Raw genomic sequence first — 16,220 nt, forward strand, 5'->3', positions numbered from 1 at the left:
CGATCATTTGTAAATAACCGAGCAGCACTGAAAAAAGTGACTCACGGCCGTTTTTCACACTTAGGACAGTTGCTGTGTCCCTATGGTCACGTGATGAAAATTCAGATACTTGGCAACTGGCATGTACTTAGGACGGTTGCCGTGTGATCCCCTTTTGCGACCTTCCGACCAGCAAAGTCCATGGGGGGAAGCCAGATCCACTTGTCAACCGTGTTCCTAACTTAACAACTGCAGTGATTCACTTAGCAACTGTGGCAAGAAAGGTTGTAAAATGGGGCAGGTCTCACTTTAACAACTGTCTTGCTTAGCAGCTGGCATTTTGGGCTCGATCGTGATCGTAAGTTGAGGACTTCCCATACTCTGGGCTGGGGAGGAGGACTGCCACAGGGCACAAAGCACCAGGGGCCTCTTTGGTTTCGGAGACGGGGCTAGCCCACCCTGGGAGGCTACCGCAGCCGGGAACAGCGCAGCAACCGCCCTGGCCCAGCCCCCAGGTTTCTCTTGTGGGGGGCGGACGTGGGAGCCCCAGCATCCTCAAGGCCAGCCCTCCCAGCCAGCAGCGGCAGCATCACTTCCGCAGCGTTGATCTGACTGCAGGCCCCTCCAAGGGATAGCAAAGGTGGCTGGTCAGGTCCAGGTCGTAAGTGGACGGGCACAGATGCCTCCTCCTGCGTTGGCCCCTGCAGAATCAGGCCTCGCTCCGATCTGGCAGTTGCCAACTGCCCGTGAAGTCGCTGTCTGTCAAGTTCACGGTGTAGGGAACGTCGATGACCTGGTGGGGCAGCTCACGGCCGCTTGCAGAACGCCAGGAGTTCAGAGGTCGGATGGCTTTCCTGAACCGCTGCAACGACAGGACAGGAGACTTGCTCGCTGGGCCAGATGCCCAACTGCCCACCTCCGCTATCAAGGGGATCGCCAGGAAAAGTCCCACGTGGATGTACACCAGGGGATTTCGGGAGAGGCGAGAGGGCGTGGGCTCTCCATACAGCCCGGACAGTGTGTCCGCTTCCCGGAAGCTGGCCCCATCCTGCGACCCACTGGGTGCTCTCCCCAACTCACAGCAACCAGTGTCCCGGATTCCTTGCAGAGGGCAATGCCAGCCCAAAGCGGAATCTGAATGCAGCTCAGCACCCCCATGCAGACACCCAGCGCCTGGCCCCAGCGCGGGAACCGGTATGCTCCGTAGTGCAGTGTGGTGCCTGACAGGTCCATGAAGATGTAGAGGAGAATGAACTGTGAAGGGAGCAGAGAGGACAAGGATGGCAAAGGGATGGGAGGACACCCCGTTGCTGCCCAGACTCTCCCCCTAAGAGCTGTGGGGGCAGGAAGACCGCAAAGCCCATGCCTGGCCTACCAGCAGCATGCCCGGCGTGAAGATCACCCAGCAGGCCTTGAAGTACGGCACCACCTGCCTACACCAGGGTGGGCACAGCCGGATCATGTCGACAATGTCTTGGCAAAACTGGTTCACGCCTGCCGGAAAGGAAATGGGGAGCACACAACTGTGGGGAAGCACCCTTGCCGGTCCGCCCCCCCCCCCTTTGCTTCGGGTTTCTCTTCCACGCATCCCACACCGCCCCTCGGCCGGACGACAGCATGTTGTGCACAGCCACTGCCTCTGATCCAGGGTGAAAGAAGAAGCAATTGCCAACTTTAGTTTTTTCCTGAACCCAAGCTGTCCCAGTCCAGATTAATTTAGGAAACAGCCCAGCACTTTAAGGCGCGTGGACTTCCACTCCCAGAATTCCCCAGCCAGCATGGGTGGCTGAGGAAGCATGGCTGGCTGAGGAATTTGATGATGTTCCCTAGTTGAGTCCTCTCACAGAGGGCAATAGACCCCATGATCCTCCTCCTCTTGCTTCTCCTCCTCCTCCTTCTCTCTGCAAACCTACCTCCCTTCTAGCATTGATGATGTTCCCTAGTCGGGTTGTGAAACGTCTGCAAGAGATTCACCCAGCTCAGAGAGCACCAAGGACCCCACATTTCAGCAGTGCTTGGTGGGGTGAATTCCAGTCTATTCACTACTTACTTCCACCTTTTACACTGAGGGAAGCCTGACCTGATAGAGACTGTTCTGGACTTAGCATAGACCTACATAACTCTAACTAGGGAGCATGTGTTAGTATGTTAGAATATCTGGCAGTTATTGGGTTAAATGCTGGGTATGTTGATGGGTCAGTGGGAGGAGTCAAAAAGGGTCATTGGGAGACTCCCTGGACACAAGCCAGATGGAAGCCTTTGTTCATCCAGGCAGGTGTGTTTTGCCAACATGTGACTCTCAGCAGAAGAAGAGGGGAAAATTCAATATTAAATTACCTATAGGAATGAACAAATATGGAAAACCAGATGCATCCACAGCATAGTAAGTCTCTGCTTAGAATTCCTGGACAATAAATGTTTGTTTTAATCATTTCTATCGAGTTATCTGACTGTTTAGATTGGATTCAGAGCCACGAGTTCCGTCTGGGCAGAACAGAGACCAAAGGCCTTGGCACATGAACAAACCACTTATGCTGGTTAGTGGTGAAGAGTGACGCAGTGCCCCACTCCCAGAGAGTCCCACAGGAGGAGACCCTCCCTGGGAAGCCATTGGCTGCCTGGCACACCTTGCTCACCCCACGCGGACTCACCGTAGAAGAAGGCCACTCCGAGGCACATGAAGAGCGCCACAATGATGAGGCCGAAGCTGGTGCTGTAGGCATCGATGAGGGTGAACCAGTAAATGCCGCCCTGAAGGAGGAAAGCCACAAACGCCTGGCACAACCTAGGCAGAATCCTGGAAAAGTGGGCAGAACGGACCTGGACCTCCCCAATCAGTCTGCTGCTCTCCTTCCGGGGGCTGCAGGGGGAGCTTCCCCCCAATTCAGAGTCTGGACTTCATCGGGGTGGGTTTGCAAGGATCCCCAACACCACCCCTGGGATCCCCGCAGTGGTTGCCCACAGAGCACAGGAGATGGCAATGCAAACGGTTCACCAAGGACCCTTTAGCGCAACGGTTCTCAGCCTGTGGGTCGGGACCCCATTTGGGGCCGAACGACCATTTCACGGGGGTCGCCAAACAACGCAGTCCGCCATTTTTTTTCCCTTTTTCCTTAGCTGTGCTCCTCCCTTTTATTCTATTGGCTTTTGAAAGCCAATAGAATAGACTCTCTTGAATAGAGTCTCATTCTATTGGCTTTCAAAAGCCAATAGGAATTGTCCAGGGTGTCTCTGCCCTGCTGAGCCCGCCAAAAGTCCCATTCTGCAAACGGGGCTGCACCAGCTGAGTAGTCCTCGACTTACGACCGGTAGAGTAGTCCTCGACTTACGACCGGTTGGGGGTCACGGCGTTAAAAAGGTTGAGAACCACTTCTTTAGCTGCTTTAAAAAAAGGGGGGGGTGAGGCCTGGCCAGAACTACATAATCCCTAATGCTGTGCTTGATCAGCACAACAAAGGTTACAACACGCAGAGGATCCCAATCTAGTATAATCATTCCTGCTGTGTTCATGTAACAAACCAGGTCCATTCAGACAGCTCCCGCGAATGGTGGCTTAACGTGCTTGCCCGGTTTAGACCACCCACTAAGGCAGAAAACTGGATTCCCACAACAGAGGCAACCCCCAACCCTGGTTCAAGGCCTCTTTTACGGCAGGTCCCACCAAGAGACAAGACGCTTTGGATTACGGTACAGGTAGTTCTCGGCTTAACGACCATAATCGAGTCCAAAATACTTGTTGCTGAGAAATTTGTGAAGTGAGCTTTGCCCCATTTTATGACCTCTCTTGCCAGTCATTAAGTGAATCACTGCAGTTGTTAATAACCCGGTTGTTAAGTGAATCCGGCTTCCCCCCCCCATTGACTTTGCTTGTCAGAAGGTCCCAAAAGGGGATCACGTGACCCCTGGGACACACTGCGACCGTCGTAAGTAGGAGTCGGCTACCAAGTGGCTGAATTTTGATCCTAAGACCCTGACGATGCTGCAACGGTCGTAAGTGTGAAAAGGGGTCCTAAGCCACTTTTTTCAATGCCGTCGTAACTTCGAATATTCGCTGAACACTGTACATCGAGGACTCCTGTAATAAGTCAGTGGATCTTGCCAACGCAAAATGAGAAGTATATTGTGATGAGGAGGATGGGGGAAAGATGGGGTGCTTAAACACACACACACACACACACACACACACACACACACACACACGTTCTTACCTCTGTAATCAAGAGCAGGCCCAGCAGGTAGAAGGCCAAGCAAAGCCCTCCCAGGAATAGGACTTTGCGCCTCCAACGGCGCAGCGACGGGAACTCGTCCATCACTGCCGTTGTGATGCCCTCCATGTTTCCGAACTGACGGACAGGCAGGTGAGCATTAGTGGCTTTGCCAAGGAAAATGGAGCACCCCCCCCTCCCTAAGGATCCTGAGCCGCCCTCTCCGAAGCTCAGCACCATCCGACAATGGACGGACCCGAAGACGGACCAAGAATGGAGCAGAAGGTGGAGCCAGGATGTCCCACAAGACTCGTCTTTCGTTCTCGGGGGCTGTGCGGGGGACAGAACAAGGCCGTGCGCATGCTTCAAAAGTGATGCAGAAAAGATGCTTCAGAGCAGTCGAGATGCAAGCGTTGCCCCTCTTTAGAGCATCTGCAACTTTAATGGGACTCATGAAAGCGGCAGAGTCTCTTCTCAAGGCCCTTTGGAAGCTGGGAAGAAGATGCAGCTGCCTTAAAGAGCACCACTCGGATAGCGAAAAAGCTTTCATTTGCCCGAGAATCGTTTTTTCAGGCCCATTGGAAGGCAAGAGAACAAGGAAGCAGCATTTTAGCGTTCAAACCGAAGTGGCGATCCCTTCGTGATTTAAGTTATGCTTTTTTTTTTTTTTACAGTCAGCAATTTTACTACTGCCAACACTGCAGAGAGTTCTTGATTTGAAGGAAGGAATGAAATATTAGAATAGGGGAAAGAAGGAAGGAAGGAAGGAAGGAAGGAAGGGAGGGAGGGAGGGAGGGAGGGAGGGAGGAGGAAAGGAGGAAGGAGGGGAGAAAGGAAGGAGGAAGAAGGGAGGGAGGGAAGGAGGAGGGAGGAGGGGAGGGGAAGGAAGAAAGAGAGAAAGAAAGAAGAAAGGGAGGAAGGAGGAAGGAAGGAAGGAAGAAAGAAGAAAGGGAGGGAGGAAGGAAGAAGGAAGGGAGGGAGGAAGGAAGGAAGGAAGGAAGGAAGAAAGGGAGGGGAGAAGGGAAGGAGGAAGAAAGAGGGAGGGAGGAAGAAAGAAAGAAAGGGAGGGAGGGAGGAAGGAGGAAGGAAGGAAGGGAGGGAAGGAGGGAGGGAGGGAGGAAGGAAGGAAGGAAGGAAGGAAGGAAGGAAGGAAGGAAGGAAGGAAGGCAACCAAGAAGCTTCCTTGCCTTAAAAGTCACCTCAGTGGCCCAGATGTTTGCTTCAGGACCCCTGGCAATCCTGTGGGAGACCCTCACCCAGATGTGCTCAGGGGGAATTGCAATAGACCTGAAGGGGCCAGGTGAGTCAGGTGGCCGCAGAAGCCGCTGCTGCTCTTGGTGGGGCTCTTACTCCACACACCCACCCACCCACTTTACACAGCTCCAGTTCTCGCCCCAGCCTGGCCGGCTGCCACTTACCAGCGTGTCCACCCCCAGGGTGAAGAGCATCAGGAAGAACAGGATGGACCAGAAGAAGGAGCCGGGCAGCAGAGCCAGGGCCTCGGGGTAGGCCACAAAGGCCAGTCCGGGTCCTGGGGAAAGAGCCAGGGGTCACTCAGAGCCCACCGCCTGCTTGCCTGCTTTGGTCAAATCTGGGCCCACCAGCAGGCAAGGCGGGGTTTGGAGATGGAGAGGAGCGGTGGGGCGGTGGGTGGGGCTCCTCTTCACCCAACCCTACGCTGCTCAGCCCCTCCTCTGCAAATGGCCTGCCCCTCCCCCCCAGGAAAACAGGGGTGCCAAAACGACCTTTGCCCTCAGGGCCCCCCTGGAGCCAGGCTGGAGGAGCACGGAAGGGTTCCAGGTCAGCCCTGGAGATCTCAAAGCCTCCGAGAGACGACCGGGGGCCCACCCAAGGGGGGCTCCCCAGCACCCTCCCTACCTGAATCGGCCACCCTTCCGACCGACACCTTCTTCCGCCAGGCCATGTGCCCCAGGATGGAGAAAATGGCGAAGCCGGCGAAGAGGCTGGTGCAGCAGTTGCCAACGCCGATCACCAGCGTGTCTCTGTGGGCGGACAGAGAGAAACGCGCGCGGCTGAACCAGGGGGTGGCCGGCTGTCCGCTGGGCTGTGGGCTCCTGCGCTGACACCCCCCCATTGCTGGATCCCGGGGCTTTGTCTTCCTTGCCCCCCAAAAGTTTCCCATAGCAAGAACAGGTTGTGACGCTAGGCCTGCTTGATGCCAGAGACCCCCCAAAGTTTTTTCCCAGCGTGGCAGATCTGCACACAGCTGGGATTGGGGCCAGGGCGCCCGTGGGCCTCTCCCGAGGTCTCACCTGATCACGTTATTGTCAAACTTGTTGTAGGAAGCCATGGAGAGCAGCCCCCCGAAGCCTATGCCCAGCGAGTAGAAGATCTGCGAGGCCGCGTCATTCCAGACCTTCTCCAGGGGAGGGAAAGAGACAGTGTGGGTTCCTCTCTCTGTTGACCCCGCCACTTGCATCCTCCCTTACTAACATGGGCTGAGCAGCCTGGTTACTAGAAGCATCAACACAGCATGTAAGCCACAGTTGGTGCCTGCAGAAACACGGAAGGCTGAATTCTGGCTCGCAGAACGCGTGAACTCAGTCATGGGTTACTCAGAAAACATTGTTAAGTCCTTAGTGCTCTCTGAGCTGGGTGGTTTTCTTGCAGACGTTTCATGACCCAACTAGGGAACACCATCAGTGCTAGAAGGGAGGAAGGAAGGAAGGAAGGAAGGAAGGAAGGAAGGAAGGAAGGAAGGAAGGAAGGAAGGAAGGAAGGAAGGAAGGAAGGAAGGAAGGAAGGACAGACAAACTGGGGTCCTGGGTGCTCCCTGAGCTGGGTGGTTTTCTTGCAGACGTTTCATGACCCAACTAGGGAACATCATCAGGGCTAATGGTGATGCTCCCTCTGTTGACGTTCCCTAGCTGGGTCAGGAAACATCTGCAAGAAAACCAGCAGACTCAAAGAGCGTCAAGGACTCCAATGCTGAGCTACAAATATTCTCTTCCAAACCATTCTTTGTCAAACCATGGCTTAATGTCACCTGCAAAGCAGGCCAGAGAGTGCAGTCACACCCTTAGGAGGCTCTGATTTGTAAGCACACATTGGTGGCTTGCTCTTGGATCGTGTGCGTTTGTCCCATCGGACGCGGCTAAGACACCATGGCTTAGCTGAGGTTGAAATCCAGCCAGTATAAAACGCCCCGGGTGGGGCTGGCTGTCAGGGGTTGGGCTTCCTTCTCATCTGGCCCACCTTCCCCATAAGCCCCCCCACGAGAGGGCAGGACAAGAAGTCCCATGCACACCTGACCCCCTCCCTCTGTTCCTGCCAAGCTGCCCCCATCCCGCCTCAGAGACCCCAGTCCATCCAGGACCGGCATCCTGATCGCCCACCCACCCCCCATTGGAGAAGGCCATTCTGCCCGTGGGCGCACCTGGGCGCTCTGCAGCCGGCTCCAGTCTGCGGAGAGGTAGAAGCGGATGCCCTCAACGGAGCCCTCCAGCGTGGCTCCCCGGATGATCAGCACCACGAGCACCACGTAGGGGAAGGTGGCAGTGAAGTACACCATCTGGGCAGGGAGGCAGCAGGGCGGCTGAGAGGGAGAAGCACCCCGGCCCCAGCCGGAGACCGGCAGCCCCCCCCCAGTGCATGACCAGGGAGGGGCTCCCCTTGTTTCCCCCTTGGCCGGGGCATGGTGGCCCCGAGCCCCCCACTCACTCGCTCACCTTGCCCGAGCTGCGGATGCCCTTCAGGCTGCAGAGGAAGACGACCGCCCAGGCCAGCAGCAGGCACAGTGCCAGGGACCCCCTCACGGGGCCCGGGTCGCCCAGGCCGGCGCTGTGCACCACGCCCAGCACCCGCTGGCTGGAAGCAGAAGAGGGGGACGGAGAAGGAGAGCGGGTGGCCAGGAGGGACCCCCCCTCCGCTCCCCGGGACCCTCCCCACCAGGTGGCCCATGAAAGGGCGAACAATACGGGAAGTCCTCGACTTAATGATTCGCTTAGGGACCGTTTGGTTACAGTGAAAAAAGTGACCTGCACATCCTCAGGGTCACGTGATCACAATTCAGGCGCTTGGCCACTGACTCGTACTTATGACGGTTGCAGTGTCCGGGGGGGGTCACGTGACTCCCCCCTTTGAGCCAAGGGGGGAAGCCAGATTAACTGAACACTTAACGTGTTAACAACGGCACTTAACTGTAAAACGGGACAAATTTCACTTTAACAACAGAGGTTTTGGACTCGGTGATGGTCGTGGGTCGAGGGCTGCCTGTAGTTCTCCAAGGCCAAACAAAATGAGCGCACACACACACACACACACACACACACACACTGCCACCTCCCCCTGGCAGCAGCGAGACAAGTGGGGGGAAGTGGAGAGTTGCCCCTCCCTCCATCCCTGGCTGGGTTCCTTTGCTGACAAAGCAGCAGCCAGCGGGCAACTTTGATTGTGATCAACCTCTTCTTTTTGCCGTTTTGGCCTGTGTGTGTGTGATTGTGTTGTGTGCCATGAGCTGTGCTTGGAGAAGCAGGGACTCCCAACAGAAGATTAGCAGAATGACAGAGCTGGGAGGGAGCTTGGAGGTCATCTAGTCTGGGGGTCCCCAACCGTGGCCACTTGAAGACCGGTGGACTTCAATTCCCAGAATTCCCCAGCCAGCATAGCTGGCTGGGGAATTCTGGGAGTTGAAGTCCACCGGTCTTCAAGTGGCCACGGTTGGGGACCCCTGCTCTAGTCCAGCCCCCTCTTCAAGCAGACCAATGGCTGTCCAGACTCTTTTCCAAAACTTCCACCTTCCGGAAATTTCTCCGGAAATTCTGGGCTGGGTCTCTCCTTGACGCTGGATCAGAAGAGGCTGGGCTAAGGCCAGGCCCTCCTTCCCAGTCTCAGGCTGAGCCCACCCCCCAAAGAGATGGAGGCGTGTCCCGGTCCCTCCCCGAAGTGCCCCCAACTCCCCCCCCCAGGAGACTCACTTCCAGAAGACCTCGCTGGGGCTGGCCGGGGGGCTGCTCGCCAAAGACCTGTTCTGAAAGGAAAGAGACTCTCCTGGTGGGGCAGGCAATGCGGGGGCGGGCTCCTTTCCTCGGCCAAAGAGGGGCTCCGGCCTGTAGAACCCCAAGAGTTGCCCCTGCTGCTCTTCTTCCCCACACAGGACCCCCCCAGTACCTGAGACCGGCAGAGGGGCCGGTTGTGTGGGGCGTCGCAGGACCAGGGCAGGGGGCTCTGGAAGGACTGGCTCAGGTAGTAGAAGGTCCAGGCAATGATCACGTTGTAGTAGAGGGAGACCAGCGAGGCGACCACCAGCATGCCGACCCCGATCCCTGCAGAGGGTGTGGGGCACGTCGACCAGCCGGGCCCCATGGCTTCCCTTCCCCAGTGAGGGAAGACCCCCCCAGCAGAGCGGAGGGCATTTCTTTGAGCCCCAGCAGCAGAGCACGGGTTGCTGATGGGCAGCGCCCGGGCCCCCCTCCCCAGAAGCCGCCCAGGGCCCCCGAAGCTCCCCCACAAGCAGGAAAGAGTACCTGGGGGCTGGTGAGCTGAGTCACAGCAAGAGGGTGTCCTCCACAGGGCAAAAGGAGGCCCTTGGGGTCCCTCTCCTTTCCAGCCCCCATCTGGGCCCCTCCCACTCCCTGGAAGCCCCACGTGGACGGCCATGTGGGTGGCCTCCTGGCCCGGCTGCTCCTCCGGGAGGCCAAAGGAGGCCGGGGAGCTCACCTTTCAAGAGGGGGCAGCACTTCCAGACGCTGAGGGGTCCGGTGGCCCCGTATTGGCCAAGGCTGAGCTCCATCAGGAAGAGAGGCAGACCCGTGAAGACCAGCATGATGGTGTAGGGAATCAGAAACACCCCTGAGGAGGGAAGGCAGCGCAGGTGTGGCTCTTCATATACACCACCAGCAATCCTCCTCCTCCTCCCTCTTCCAGCATGGATGATGCTACCTAGCTGGGTCATGAAATGTCTGCAAGAAAGCCACCAAGCTCAGAGAGCATCAAGGATCCCACAATTCAAGCTCAGAAAGAACCAAGGACTCTACAGTTCTCCTCCTCCTCCTCCTCCTCCTCCTTCCCCTCCTCTTCCAGCACGGATGATGCTACCTAGCTGGGTCATGAAATGTCTGCAAGAAAGCCACCAAGCTCAGAAAGAACCAAGGATCCTACAGTTCTCCTCCTCCTCCTCCTCCTCCTCCTCCTCCTCCTCCTCCTCCTCCTCCTCCTCCTTGCACAAATCCACTGGCGCTGGACTAACTCAACTCGGCACCCCCATGAGAATGGATTCCCACTCATGTGAGAAGGAGCCTGGGGGGAAATGGCTGAAACTTTGGTGCTTGTGGCAACGAGGCCTTGAGGAAAGCCGCCTGGAACCAGAGATCAAAAGGGAAGGGCCGGCCGGCCGGGAGCGAAGACCTCCTGACCCATCAGGACCAACATGGATCCTCTAGGCTAGGGTGGGTTCACCGTGACCCTCACCGCTTAATCTCGACAAGGATGGAATCGCTTCCGTGGTTTGCCATCATTTCATGAGCGGTTCCCACGATTCGGCTTAAGAGCCCCTCTCTAGGAGCAGAATAATGATAGACACCAAGGTGTGAAATGGCTGAGTGGGGAATTCTGGGAGCTGACGCCCACAAGTCTTCAAGTTGCCAACTTTGGAGGTCCCCGGTCTAAAAGGCTTTTGGCACGTTGGTCCCTGCCTGGAGCTTCTGCTTCTTCAAAGGGGATTTGGCTCCTGGCTGATTGCTCAGTGCCACAGCGCCCCCTGTTGGGATGTATAGGGAAAGCCCTGTTCTTGACCCCACGCTCAGGGCAAATGTGTAAACCAGGGATAGGCAACCTGGACTCTTTTATGACTGGTGGACTTCAACTCCCAGAATTCCTGAGCCAGCACGGGGGAAACTGTGGCCCCTTCATGACTGGTGGACTTCAACTCCCAGAATTCTTCAGCCAGCATGGGGGAAACTGTGGCCCCTTCATGACTCGTGGACTTTAATTCCCAGAATTCCTGAGCCAGCATGGGGGAAACTGTGGCCCCTTCATGACTCGTGGACTTCAACTCCCAGAATTCCTCAGCCAGCATGGGGGAAACTGTGGCTCCTTCATGACTCGTGGACTTTAACTCCCAGAATTCCTGAGCCAGCCTGGCTCAGCTTGGAAACCTCTCCCTTTCCCCTCAGCATGGCTGGCTCAGGAATTCTGGGAGTTGGAGTCTACGAGTCATAAAAGAGCCAAGGTTGCCTACCCCTGGTGTAAACGATAAAGGGGGGGTTGGGTGGGTGTCCCTAGAAAGGGAAGGATGGGTGTGTAGGCCTACGCAGAAAAAGGGAGATGCTACGGAATGGGCAAATCGTTGAACCATTGCTCTAATTGCTCACACACACAATTTCGACTTTGTTGTTGTTGTTAATTGCGAAGTCGTGTCCAACCCATCGCGACCCCATGGACAACGTTCCTCCAGGTCTTCCTGTCCTCTACCATCTTCTAGAGTCCATTTACGTTCACGCCTACTGCTTCAGTGACTCCATCCAGCCCCCTCCTTCTCCGTCATCCCCTCCTTTTCTTCCCCTCCATCTTTCCCAGCATCAGACTCTTCTCCAGTGAGTCCTTCCTTCTCATTAGGTGGCCAAAGTATTTGAGTTTCCACTTCAGGATCTGGCCTTCTCAAGAGCAGTTGGGGTTGATCTCCTCCAGGACTGACCGGTTGGATCGCCTTGCAGTCCAAGGGATTCGCAGGAGTCTTCTCCAGCACCATAGTTCAAAGGCCTCCATTCTTTGGCGCTTGGCCTTTCTTACGGTCCAACTTTCACATCCATACATTGCAACTGGGAAAACCATGGCCTGGACTGTATGTACTTTTGTTGGCAGGGTGATGGGGTCGCGGCATTAAAAAGGTTGAGAACCACTGATTTAAGCTCACTCCCACTGCTTCAGGGACTCCATCCAGCCATCTCATTCTCTGTCGTCCCCTTCTTCTCTTGCCCTCCATCTTTCCCACCATTAGCCCTTAATTTCGACTTAACAACCCACAAAGAACAATAGAGCCGCTCACAGGGAGAAAGGAGAGAAAGCAAGGAAAGGGCAGGAGATGGGATGATTAGGGTCAGGTAGCTCAAGGGGAGGGAGGGAGGGAGGGAGGGCATGCAAGGAGCAGTTTTACTCCAGCTTTACAACGCCAGCCATGCTTTGACCATGTGGATCTTGCCCCAATGTCAAATGCATTAAGGAGAAAGGTGCCCAAACATCCAATCTTCTGAAGAACAAGAAGCTTCTCTTACTGATGGTGCTTTCTGAGTTGGGTGGTTTTCTTGCAGACGTTTCATTACCCAAACGAGGTAACATCAACAGCACTAGTCGTAGAACTGATGACATTCCCTAGTTGGGTCATGAAACGTCTGCAAGGAAACCACCCAGCTCAGAGAGCATCAAGGACCCCACAGTTCTTCTCCTTCTCTCTCTCTCTCTCCTTCCTTCCTTCCTTCCTTCCTTCCTTCCTTCCTTCCTTCCTTCCTTCCTTCCTTCCTTCCTTCCTTCCTTCCTTCCTTCCTTCCTCTTCTCCTTTCCACTCCCTTCTAGCACTGATGCTGTTCCCTAGTTGGGTCGTGAAACGTCTGCAAGGAAACCACCCAGCTCAGAGAGCACCAAGGACCCCTCATTCCAAGCCCAAGCTACAAAACTAATGAATGAAACTAAATAATGAAACTCATCAAGGAGAGAAGCAGCCTAGAACTAAGGAGAAACTTCCTGACAGTGAGAACAATTAACCCATGGAACCACCTGCCTCCAGAAGCGGTGAATGCTCCAACACTGGAAGTTTTTAAGGAGAGACTGGACAGCTATTTGTCTGAAATGGTATTATAGGGTTTCTTGCCTGAGCAGGGGGTTGGACTAGATGACCTCCAAGATCGAGCGCTTAAGTTTGCAATAAACCTTTATGCTCATTTGAACTGCCTGACTCTTCCGATTTCTCCGGCACTTGACAGAATATATGTTGTTTAATGAAGAGGAGGACGAGGGATGACATGATAGCGTGTTCCAGTATCTCAGGGGCTGCCCCAAAGAAGAGGGAGTCAAGTTGTTCTCCAAAACCCCGAAAGGCAGGAGAAGAAGCAACGGATGGAAACTCATCAAGGAGAGAAACAATCTGGAACTAAGGAGGAATTTTCTGACAGTGAGGACAATTAACCAGTGGAACAGCCTGCCCCCAGAAGTGGTGAATGCTCCAACACTGGAGGTTTTTGAGAAGAGACTGGACAGCCATTTGTCTGAAATGGTACAATAGGGTTACCTGCCTGAGCAGTGGGTTGGACTAGATGACCTCCAAGGTCCCTTCCAACATTATTATTATTATTACTACTACTACTACTACTATTATTAATATTCTCCTTTATTAGCTTCCCTTCAGAACAGTTTGGAGAAACGCAGTTGTTGTGAAGAGGCACAATGAGACAAGGATGCTGGTGGCACCCACACCTGCCCAGGGCCTACAGGGATGATGAGAAAGGCAGGAGCAGAGCAATAAGCAGCACCATCAAAGTTCAAAGCAAAATACTAATAATTTGAGATGGAGTATGTCTCGCTGTAATGGAAAGCAAGAGAGGCTTTAAGCTCTGTGTGACCACAGGAAGGAAATGAAACAATCCACATTAATATTCACTAAGAAAGAAGAGTTAAGGTCAACGTGCTTGCAGGGCAAATTCAGAGCCGGTGGAAAAGAAATGAAAGTTTTGGATGTTTTTGTTTCCTTGCACCAGGTTGCCCACTGGGCCCCTACTAGGAGCACCAAGGCTGGAAGAAGATGGGACGTCTACTCACCGCCTCCATTGCGATAGCAGAGATACGGGAACCGCCAGACGTTCCCCAGCCCCACACAGTATCCCAGGCAGGAGAGCAGGAATTCGTACTTCCCTCCCCACGTCTCCCGGGGCTGGGGGGGCTCAGGGGCCAGGGTCGCACCCTGTGCCAGGAGAGATGGCTGCGTCTGGGGTAGGACGGTGGCTGTCAGGTGGAACCCCTCCAGGCCAGCCCCATTCAGCTGGGTGACTCCGACCTGCGACCAAAGGAGACAGGAGGAGAAAGCTGGTCAGGAACGCAACCGCCATTTGCCGGCTGTGGGTAATTCTGGGAGTCGAAAGCCACACATCTCTGCAAGGGGCTGAAGTTGGCCAACCCTGGTTTAGTGGGTCTTTGAGTTAGCGCTGAGCCCTGGAAATTGAGTAGACGAGTCCCTGCGGTTTTTGTCAATGGCGGTTGAGAAGGGGCTCGCCCTTGCCTTCTTCCCAGGGCTGAGAGGGAGGGGCCGGCCCAAGGTCACCTTGCTGGCTTGGGGCCCAAGGAGGAACTGGAACCAGGCTGGGAACCATTACGAGAAGCAATCCTGGTTTTCCGGCCAGGGCGCCTTCACCCCTGCACCAAGCTGGCTGAGGGCTTGGTGCCTCCAGAATCGGCAGGAGCCCGCCCGTTCCCAAAGTCAGCCAGCCACCAGCTCCTCTGGAGCACCTCAGGGCGAAGCTTCCTTCAGGGTCCGACTGCCCTGCGCGGCCCAGGTTGGCCCGCTCGTTTTTCTCCCCGCCTGGAGGGCTCAGAGGACCCCGCCTGACCGGCTGGGCCTGTCCATCTAGCAGGACACGCCTGGACGACGACCTTGGAAAGGTCATTGCCCAGAGCCCTCCCAAGCGGGAGACGCTGTCCTGGCCACCTCGCTGAAAAAGAGCACTTTCCGTCTTTTAAAAACTCCAGAATTACAGAGCAAGAGTCGGAAGGGACCCCCGGAGGTCTTCTAGTCCAACCCCGGCTTAAAAAAGGAGCCGATTTCTCCGGCCGGGCAGTCCAGAGATCGAGTCCTGTAGTTGGACACCCCAGTTTGAATTTGGGGGGCAATCCAGGTTGGGGGAGGAGGAGGGAAGCGGCGAACGTTCCCCCCTCCCTTCTCGCAGCGGGGCCCTTCGGAGCAACCGGCTCAGCCGCGGCTGCCTTCGCACAACCAGGCCGGGCGTCTCCTTGCAGCGCGGGATCCACCTGCCCGCCAACGCCGCGGCTCCCTTCCCTGCAGCGCCGCGCCCAGCCCGGCTCTCCTCGGCCAGCCGGCCGGCCCGGAATAGCCGCCCCGAGGGCCGCTGGGCGCCGGGCAGGGGGCTCCGGGCTCCCCGGGGACCGAGGTCGCAGGAGGAAGGACCGAGCCGCCGCCGGGCTGCCCCCACAACCTCCCTGCTGGGTAGGCCCAGGGCGGAACCCCCCCGCTCCTGCCCCCCCCCCAGCCTTCTCAGGCTTCCCTGACGGGCGGGCGGGACTCACCGGGCGGGCGGCCGGAGCAGCCGCAGGAGGAGGAGGAGGCGGCGGAGGCTCCATCGGGCACCGGCGCCTCGCTGGAGTTCCGGCCGCTCAGCCAGGCGGGCGAGGCGAGGCCAGGTAGGCCGGCCGGCAACGCACCTGGCCGCGCCCGCCGCTCACCTGGTCCGCCCCGCCCGGCTCTGCCCGCCCCGCGGGAGGCGCCCCCGAAGCCGCCCGCGCCCCTCGCCCCCCCCGCGGGAGGTTGCCAGGCACGAGCCGGATCTTCCAGACCGGGTTCCCACGTTGGGGCGGAGATGCGTGGACGGGCCAAGAGCGGGCGGGATCGGGCCCGAGGAGCGGCTCCTCCGGGGCCAGCAGGGGCCGAGCCCCGGCGGGGGACGAGGGGGAGATTCACCCCGGGGGGCTTTGGAGGGATCGCCGCCCGGCCTGAAGCGCCGCTCGGGCAGGAGAGCCGCTTCTGGGGTGCGTGGAAGGGGCTTCTGCAGCCCCCAGACCCAGGGAGGAGGGGGTTTTTGCTGCAGAAGACGGGACAGGAGCTTCAGACATGATTTACGTAACGTGTCCCCTCCTAACCCCAGAGCCTCATCCAGGAAGCACCAACGAGAAAACAAGCCTGACACCGACCGGGCAAGTCACTGGTGCATGAACAGAGAGCAGACCCTCCTCCCTTGTAGCCCTGATGATGCTACCCAGTTACCTAATGAAACGTCTGGGAGAAATGATGCTCAGAGAACACCAGGGACTCCCACAGTCTTCCTCCAGCCACTCCTCCCCCCCCACTCCTCCTCCTCC

The 16,220-nt window shown here is 56.6% G+C and overlaps 1 protein-coding gene across 2 annotated transcripts; it reads right to left on the minus strand.

Annotated features, from left to right (window-relative positions):
* Window positions 1–185: 185 nt before the first annotated feature.
* Window positions 186–15,580, minus strand: LOC120315051 (sodium-dependent proline transporter-like). 2 transcript variants are annotated; one of them, XM_039358722.1, is made up of 15 exons: window positions 15,432–15,580; window positions 13,953–14,187; window positions 9,864–9,995; window positions 9,315–9,469; window positions 9,122–9,174; window positions 7,874–8,012; window positions 7,582–7,716; window positions 6,458–6,561; window positions 6,063–6,187; window positions 5,603–5,715; window positions 4,188–4,322; window positions 2,631–2,730; window positions 1,355–1,473; window positions 1,060–1,233; window positions 186–841 (listed from the first exon to the last, which is right to left on the minus strand). In XM_039358722.1, the coding sequence occupies exons 1-15, from the start codon at window positions 15,483–15,485 to the stop codon at window positions 689–691; spliced, it is 1,926 nt and encodes a 641-aa protein (XP_039214656.1). In that variant the 5' UTR covers window positions 15,486–15,580; the 3' UTR covers window positions 186–688. The 2 variants fall into 2 exon arrangements, with proteins under 2 accessions (XP_039214656.1, XP_039214655.1); XM_039358721.1 differs by having other exon boundaries at window positions 4,188–4,514.
* Between the last annotated feature and the right edge of the window lie 640 nt (window positions 15,581–16,220).

Source organism: Crotalus tigris, unplaced genomic scaffold (assembly GCF_016545835.1).
Source record: "Crotalus tigris isolate CLP2741 ecotype Arizona unplaced genomic scaffold, ASM1654583v1 scf7180000019065.834497, whole genome shotgun sequence".
Taxonomy (NCBI): domain Eukaryota; kingdom Metazoa; phylum Chordata; class Lepidosauria; order Squamata; family Viperidae; genus Crotalus; species Crotalus tigris.

Coding starts and splice junctions, on each gene's coding strand:
- LOC120315051 (XM_039358721.1), bottom strand. CDS start 15,485: ATGGAGCCTCCGCCGCCTCCTCCTCCTCCTGCGGCTGCTCCGGCCGCC. Junction 14,188..15,431: donor CTGCTCCGGCCGCCCGCCCG/GTGAGTCCCGCC, acceptor CTTTGGTCGCAG/GTCGGAGTCACCCAGCTGAA. Junction 8,013..9,121: donor CCCAGCGAGGTCTTCTGGAA/GTGAGTCTCCTG, acceptor TTCTGCTTCCAG/CCAGCGGGTGCTGGGCGTGG.